At 34.6% G+C, this 8935-nt stretch overlaps 1 protein-coding gene across 4 annotated transcripts in view; it reads right to left on the bottom strand.

Moving 5' to 3' along the window:
* Nucleotides 1-4966: 4966 nt before the first annotated feature.
* Nucleotides 4967-8935, bottom strand: part of LOC105559775 — a 9925-nt gene continuing 5956 nt past the window's right edge. Inside the window, exons 1-3 of one of the 4 annotated variants that reach the window (XM_012008345.1) lie at nt 7762-7902; nt 7385-7703; nt 4967-7000 (exon numbers count right to left, since the gene is read on the bottom strand). In XM_012008345.1, the coding sequence (XP_011863735.1) occupies nt 6039-7000; nt 7385-7697 (1275 nt within the window). In that variant the 5' untranslated portion in view covers nt 7698-7703; nt 7762-7902 and the 3' untranslated portion in view covers nt 4967-6038. Of the gene's footprint in view, nt 7704-7761; nt 7903-8935 lie in introns of those variants that run through there. The other 3 variants (XM_012008343.1, XM_012008344.1, XM_012008342.1) reach the window with 3 other exon arrangements.

Consider the following 8935-nt stretch of genomic DNA (forward strand, 5'->3'; position numbering starts at 1 on the left):
TGTAGAAGCAATTGGAGGTAAAAATGACGATGAAGGCATATTCTCAACATTTATAGACCCTTCCGAAATGTTCTCATGTGCAGAAGCTCCCGTGGATGGTAATAAGGGTGAAGAAAGATCTTCCGCTTTTATAGATACTTCCGGAATGTTCTGACTTGTAGAAGCACTCGGAGATGAAACTGAGGATGAAGGCACGTTGCCAAATTTAATTGATTCTTCTGGCCCCACTTGCTCTTCATTAATGATTTTCTTTTCTGATTCTGAAGATTCGCTACAGATTACATCGCCCAAAAAGGAAATAATGCCATATCTCTTTTTAAAAAACCGCAGCCATTTTTTAGCATCCTTGATATTGAGTCTCATACGTGTCATAAGAGCCTCAAACTGCGATTTCAACTCGAGATCTGGTACAGTAATATCACGGGATCTTTGTCGAAAGTACCAATTATACAGAGCTTTATCTAAGTCGAAATTTGGGCTACGTAACATGCATTCCTTTTTCCCTATTGTAGAAGCTTTTAATTTAGAAATGTCGTGACGTGTAGAAGCAATCCGAGATGAAATTGAAGATGAAGGCACATTTCCAACTTTACTTGATTCTTCTTGCCTAACTTGCTCTTCGTTACTGATTTTCTTTTCTGATGCTGAAGATTCGCTAGAGATTCCATCGCTCAACAATACAGTAATGCCATGTCTAGTTTTAAATCTCGTCAACCAGGCACTCTTAGCTGTGATATTGAGTCCCATATGTGTTCTAAGAGCCTCAAACTGCGATTTCAACTGTGATGGTTGTACATTAATACCACGGGATCTCTGTAGACTATACCACTAGCTCATACAGAGTTTTATCTATATTATTGTTTGGTCCAATCTTGAGAGATTTTTTTATTCCCTATTACAGAAGTATATAATTTTGAGCTATGAATATTGTGTGATGAGATATACTGTTGCAATTTGGTCTTTGATTTAAGGATTATGCTGACGGTACTTTGCCCAACGTCATAAATTTTACAAACATCCTTAACCGAGGCACCTTGTTCCAATTTCTCTATTAGCTGTAATTTCTGCATCACATTCAAGTGCACGTGTTTTTTCCCCACCTTCTTATTGTTTGGTGCCATTTTAAACTGTAAGAAAGGCAAACCTATCATTTTACAATAATTATTATTATTTAAGAAAATAACTTACAAAATAAGAAATCACAGAAACACTCGGTATGCTAGATGGTGAATTTGTGAGAGACTGTAATCTCGGAATACAAGGTGTTTACTTCACGCTACCTAAAACAAATGTGACATGACCCGCACACGTATCGGCACTTAAGGTACATACATATGTAGCGTGTTTTCATTTGTCCGGTTCCGTCCACAATCCGTCAAACGAATCAAGGCTTAAGGGCCTGCACGCAATAGAGAAAATATTAGAAATAAGAATTAGTAATCAATATGAGAAGAGAGAAAAAAAGGAGCGAAATTAAGTATACTATAATGCGAAATGAAAACAATTCAAGATATTATTATAAGAATTGTGTTATGCAGTCGAAACTAAAAAATATTTATATTTCAGCTTGTAAATTTAAACAATGTGGATTTAATATATTTGCATTTTAAATAATCCAATCTCTCTCTCTCTCTCTCTCTCTCTCTCTCTCGCTCTCTCTCTCTCTCTCTGAAGTAATGAAATAACATACACGTTAATGCTCATAAACGTATAACCCAGATATAGCCAGTATACTCAAGCAATATATCGAAATTAAATACAATCAACTGATGCTAGTATTTGTAGTTCTTTGCTAGCAATATGAATTCAAGGTTTCAATGATTTAAGTACAGTATAATATTTTGTCGTAGATCAGTGCACAGCAAAAGCGAGAACACATCGAGCAGACTTACTGTTAACAAAGAGTTAGCATACATTGTTTTCAATTTTCTAACAGATACAAATGTTATATTTATTACAACTGGTTAGCACCCAAGGAACGTCACTGAGAATATAACATGCTTTTAATGCGCGTTTCATTGCCCTGGATTCAAAATGACATTAATTGTTTCCACAAGGTGCGAATATCACATGTTTAGGCATGTTTAAGATATATAACTTTATATAATTCTTCATATTTATACATACATGCTTGTCCGCAAAAACTTCAGCATAGTAGATCAACGGTACAGTTTGTTTCGAATGTGCTGCCACAATTTACATTAAATGCGCATTTCATGCGGGACAAACACATCTATTAAGTGCTAAGTGGAATATACCTTTAAAGCACATTATACGTGACTTGGTGCTCCTTGGACACTTAATGCTAGAATATTGTTAGGATTATGCAAATATATCATATCCGATATCAAATTCTAATAAACAACAGCACAATAGACATAGATGCACAACAAGATACTAACATTTTTGTTAGCAATATTTGAAAGTAACATGTGCTCACATTGGTTATATGGGAACGCATCTTAATGTATTTCTTGTATATAATATAAAATCCCATTTTTGTTATTTCTTGATGCCTTTAATGTGCAATAGCTTTATTATGGTATACAAAACTATACAATACAAAATTGTTAAATTATATCATTATAAACATTATTTGTTGATTAACAAAGTAGTCCAAGAGGCGTATTTTGCTGAAATTATAGTGTTAGTGAATCTTTATTTATCATCTGAAGATTTATCATCTAAAGGTGAAGGACAACCTTCAGATTTTATATCGTACTCTTCCCAAACGTAATTATGATAAACATCGGTTTGAGAAGAATATGATTCTGGAGAGGAATTCTCAACTTTTATAGAGTCTTCGGAAATTTTTGACTGTGTAGAAGCAATATATTGGAGGTAAAAATGACGATGAAGGCATATTCTCAACATTTATAGACCCTTCCGAAATGTTCTGATGTGCAGAAGCTCCCGTAGATGGTAATAAGGGTAAAGAAAGATCTTCCGCTTTTATAGATACTTCCGGAATGCTGTGACTTGTAGAAGCAATCGGAGATGAAACTGAGGATGAAGGCACGTTGCCAAATTTAATTGATTCTTCTGGCCACACTTGCTCTTCATTAATGATTTTCTTTTCTGATTCTGAAGATTCGCTACAGATTACATCGCTCAAAAAGGAAATAATGCCATATCTCTTTTTAAAACGCTGCAGCCATTTTTCAGCACCCTTGTTATTGAGTCTCATACGTGTCATAAGAGCCTTCAACTGCGATTTCAACTGTGATTGTTGTACATTAATACCACGGGATCTCTGTAGACTATACCACTTATACAGAGCTTTATCTAAATCGCAATTTGGGCCACGTTTCATGCATTTCTTTTTCCTTATTGTAGAAGTATTTAATTTGTCGTGACGTGTAGAAGCAATCCGAGATGAAATTGAAGATGAAGGTACATTTCCAACATTACTTGATTCTTCTTGCCTAACTTGCTCTTTGTTATTGATTTTCTTTTCTGATGCTGAAGATTCGCTAGAGATTCCATTGCTCAAAAATATAATGTCATATCTAATTTTAAAATTCATCAACCAGCCACTCGTATGTGTGATATTGAGTCCCATACGTGTTCTAAGAGCCTCAAACTGCGATTTCAACTGTGATTGTTGTACATTAATACCACGGGATCTCTGTCGACTATACCACTTATACATAGCTTTATCTATACTTGTGTTTGGCCCAACGTTGATAGATTTTTTATTCCCTATTACAGAAGTGTCTAATTTAGAACTATCAATATTGTATGCTGACAAATACTGTTGCAATTTGGTCTTTGATTTAAGGATTCCGTTGACGGTACTTCTCCCTACGTCATAAATTTTACAAACATCCTTAACCGAGGCGCCTTGTTCCACTTTCTCTATTAGCTGTAATTTCTGCATCACATTCAAGCACATGCGTTTCTTTCTCTTCACCTTCTTATTGTTTGGTGCCATTTTAAACTGTAAGGAAGGCAAAACTATTATTTTATAATAATTATTATTATTTAAGATAATAACTTACAAAATAGGAAATCACAGAAACACTCGGTATGCTAGATAGTGAGTTTGAGGGAGACTGTGATCGGAATACAAGCTGTTTATTTCACGCTACCTAAAACAAATGTGACATGACCTACGCACGTATTGGCACTTAAGGTACATACATACGTAGCGTGTTTTCATTTGTCCGGTTCCGTCCACAATCCGTCAAACGAATCAAGGCTTAAAGACCTGCACGCAATAGAGAAAATATTAGGAATAAGAATTAGTAATCAATATGAGTATATGAAAAGAGAGAGAAAAGGAGCGAAATTAAGTATACTATAATGCGAAATGAAAACAATTCAAGATATTATTATAAGAATTGTGTTTTGCAGTGAAAACTAAAAAATATTTATATTTTAGCTTGTAAATTTAAACAATGTGGATTTAATATATTTGCATTTTAAATAATCCAATCTGAAGTATATGTATAATGAAATAATATACACGTTAATGCTCAGAAACGTATAACCCAGATAGCCAGTATACTCAAGCAATGGACCGAAATTAAATAAAATCAACTGATGCTACACACAGAAAAATATTATTGTACAGTCAAGAAAAGTAATTACTCAGTTTATTTTATTCCGTTTAAGTAATAGTTTGCTCCAACCAAGAATATTTTCTTAATAATAGTTTTAAGATATATTTGTTACTAGTCTTAGAAAAGCTTGCCAACTTATATTCAACGAAAGAATTTATTCTTCTTTGAAGAAAATTATAAAACTTATTGAAGAATTCCGGATGCTTCTTTTAATAAAATCAGAAGAAACAAAATTGTTTTGTTTCAAATAATTCTACGTATTCTTGTTTGAAGTACTAGACTTACTAAGAACCAGAATATGTTTTGAGTAAATATAACACTTGCGACGACATTACGATAGATTTGCGGATATATAAACTTATCAAATACTTGGAACAAATAATATTTACTTACAGGTAGTATATATTTTTCTGTGTGTAGTATTTGAAGTTCTTTGCTAGGAATATGAATTCAAAGTTTCAGTGATTTAAGTACAGTATAACATTTTGTCGTAGATAATTGCACAGCAAAAGCGAGAACACATCGAGCAGACCTACTGTTAACAAAGAGTTAGCATACATTGTTTTCAATTTTCTAGCTGATATAAAAATGTTATATCTATTAGGCTGGGTCTACATAGGATGTAGTAAGTCGTGTCGGAAGAAATTGTCACAGTTCATTATTTTTCGACCGTAAGAAGAATACTGAACTGTGATTGGTCATTTTCTTCCGACACGACTTACTACATCCTATGTAGACCCAGCCTTACACCTGGCTAGCACCCAAGGAACGCCACTGAGAATATAACATGCTTTTAATGCGCGTTTTATTGCCATTTATTCAAAACGACATTAATTGCGTTCATAAGGTGCGAATATCACATTTGGGCATATTTAAGACATATAACTTTATATAATTCTTTATATTTACACATACATGCTTATCCATAAAAACTTCAACATAATAGATCAACGGTACGGTTTTTTTTGGAATATGCTGCCACAATTTACCTAAAATGCGCATTCCATGCGGGACAAACACGTGTACTAATTATAAGTGGGAATGTATAAATACACCTTTCAAGCACATTGTACGGGAATTGGCGTTCCATGGGCACTTAGTACCAGAATAATATTAGAATTATACAAATATTTTATTTCCGATATCAAATGCTAACAAACAACAGCACAATATATGTACATACACAGCAAGATGCTAACTATAAAATTGATGCTAACATTTTTGTTAGCAATATTTGAAAGCAACATGTGCTAATACTGGTTATATGAGAACGCATCTTAATGTATTTCTTGTATATTATATAAAATGCTGCTTTTATTATTTCTTGACGCCTTTATTGTACAATAGCTTTAATATGGTATACTGAACTATACAATACAAAATTGTTAAATTATATCATTATAAACATTCTTTATTGATTAACAAAGTGGTTCAAGAGGCGTATTTTGCTGATATAATAGTGTTAGCGAATCTTTAATTATCATCTGAAGATTTATCATCTAAAGGTGAAGGGCAACCTTCAGATTTTATATCGTACTCTTCCCAAACGTAATTATGATAAACATCGGTTTGAGAAGAATATGATCCTGGAGAGGAATTCTCAACTTTTATAGAGTCTTCGGAAATTTTTGACTGTGTAGAAACAATTGGAGGTAAAAATGACGATGAAGGCATATTCTCAACATTTATAGACTCTTCCGAAATGTTCTGATGTGCAGAAGCTCTCGTAGATGGTAATACGGGTGAAGAAAGATCTTCCGCTTTTATAGATAATTCCGGAATGTTGTGACGTGTAGAAGCAATCGGAGATGAAACTGAGGGTGAAGGCACATTACCAAATTTAATTGATTCTTCTGGCCTAACTTGCTCTTCATTAATGATTTTCATTTCTGATTCTGAAGATTCGCTACAGAGTACATCGCTCACAAATGACGTAATGCCATTTCTCTTTTTAAAATGCTGCAGCCATTTTTCAGCATCCTTGATATTGAGTCTCATACGTGTCATAAGAGCCTCAAACTGCGATTTCAACTGTGATTGTTGTACATTAATACCACGGGATCTCTGGAGACTATACCACTTATACAGAGCTTTATCTAAATCGCAATTTGGGCCACGTTTCATGCATTTCTTTTTCCTTATTGCAGTAGTATTTAATTTAGAAATGTGACGTGTAGAAGCAATCCGAGATGAAATTGAAGATGAAGGCACATTTCCAACATTACTTGATTCTTCTTGCCTAACTTGCTCTTCGTTACTGATTTTCTTTTCTGATGCTGAAGATTCGCTAGAGATTCCATCGCTCAAGAATACAGTAATGCCATGTCTAGTTTTAAAATTCCTCAACCAGTGATTCTTAGCTGTGATATTGAGTCCCATACGTGTTCTAAGAGCCTCAAACTGCGATTTCAACTGTGATTGTTGTACATTAATACCACGGGATCTCTGTAGACTATACCACTTATACAGAGCTTTATCTAAGTCGAAATTTGGGCTACGTAACATGCATTTCTTTTTCCCTATTGTAGAAGCATTTAAATTAGAAATGTCGTGACGTGTAGAAGCAATCCGAGATGAAATTGAAGATGAAGGCACATTTCCAACATTACTTGATTCTTCTTGCCTAACTTGCTCTTCGTTATTGATTTTCTTTTCTGATGCTGAAGATTCGCTAGAGATTCCATTGCTCAAAAATAAAGTAATGTCATGTCTAGTTTTAAAATGCGTCAACCAGGCACTCGTATGTGTGATATTGAGTCCCATACGTGTTCTAAGAGCCTCAAACTGCGATTTCAACTGTGATTGTTGTACATTAATACCACGGGATCTCTGTCGACTATACCACTTATACAGAGCTTTATCTATATTACTGTTTGGTCCAATCTTGAAAGATTTTTTATTCCCTATTACAGAAGTATCTAATTTTGAGCTATGAATATTGTGTGATGAGATATACTGTTGCAATTTGGTCTTTGATTTAAGGATTCCGCTGACGGTACTTTGCTCGACGTCATAAATTTTACAAACATCCTTAACCGAGGCGCCTTGTTCCAATTTCTCTATTAGCTGTAATTTCTGCATCACATTCAAGTGCACGTGTTTTTTCTCCACCTTCTTCTTGTTTGGTGCCATTTTACACTGTAAGAAAGGCAAAACTATTATTTTATAATAATTATTATTTAAGAAAATAACTTACAAAATAAGAAATCACAGAAACACTCGGTATGCTAGATGGTGAGTTTGAGGGAGACTGATCGGAATAGAAGGTGTTTATTTCACGCTACCTAAAACTAGAGTCCCTGTAGTAAGGCTGATGGCAGACAACCATCCGTAAGCGCTTACGGACTTAAGTTTCTCTCTGCCTTACCTTAAGTTTACGGCTTACGGAAGTCCGTAAGCGCTTACGGATGGTTGGCTGCTATCAGCCTATGAGTCTGGCAAGGGTTGACGCAAAATGGCGTCTGGTCTGTTCGTTATCGCTGCATTACTGCACTAGTGCAGTTAGTTAATTGCACTAGTGCAGTAATGCAGCGATAACGAACAGACCAAAGGTAACCAAATAATAATAATCCCGCGTTCAGAGTACTGGGGAGCGATCACGTGCACCGATCGAATTCGAATTCGAGAAGGAATATGCCATCCGATACCACTCCTCGTACATGATCAATCTATGGTCTGAGGGAAACTATCCTATAATAAATAAGTATGAACCATGAAACCTGTAGAGTAGAGACGTATGAGAAGTCGACCGATCGAATTCGATCGTGCACGCGATCACTCCCCAGATTCGAGACACCTTATTGGTTCCACCATTTTGCGTCAAACCAATCAAACGGAAAATATTTATTGCCAGACTCTTACTACAGGGACTCTACCTAAAACAAATGTGACATGAACCGCGTATTCGCTCATACTTGACGCCGACTGAATGTATTTTTAAATAATTTCTATATGCAATCGTTTGTATTTCGTATGTAGACATTTCTAGTCCAATTAGAAAGGTTTGTGAGTCATTCGTTTGTTTGTAATTAATTAATTATTTTTCCACCGTATACTTAGCGCAATAGATAAATTAGATAAAATTTGTATATGAAATCGTTGGTATTTCGTATGAAGACGTTTGTGGTGCAATTAAAAAGGTTTGTGAGTGATCCAGATAATTTTAATTAAATATTTATTAAATGGAAGTTAGCCGGATTCAAAATTTAATTGATTTCCTATCTATGATACTGAATGATTTAAGACATAAGAATTGTTTGTCACGTTCCGGGACCTCAACAACATAGTCACATATGGCAGGAACAATACAAAGTTAGTTTTATATGGAAAAATGGTAATTATGGAGAATAGGAACTTTTCCGAATTTTGAT

Source organism: Vollenhovia emeryi, unplaced genomic scaffold (assembly GCF_000949405.1).
Source record: "Vollenhovia emeryi isolate VEMERY1.0 unplaced genomic scaffold, V.emery_V1.0 DF939255.1, whole genome shotgun sequence".
Lineage (NCBI taxonomy): Eukaryota > Metazoa > Arthropoda > Insecta > Hymenoptera > Formicidae > Vollenhovia > Vollenhovia emeryi.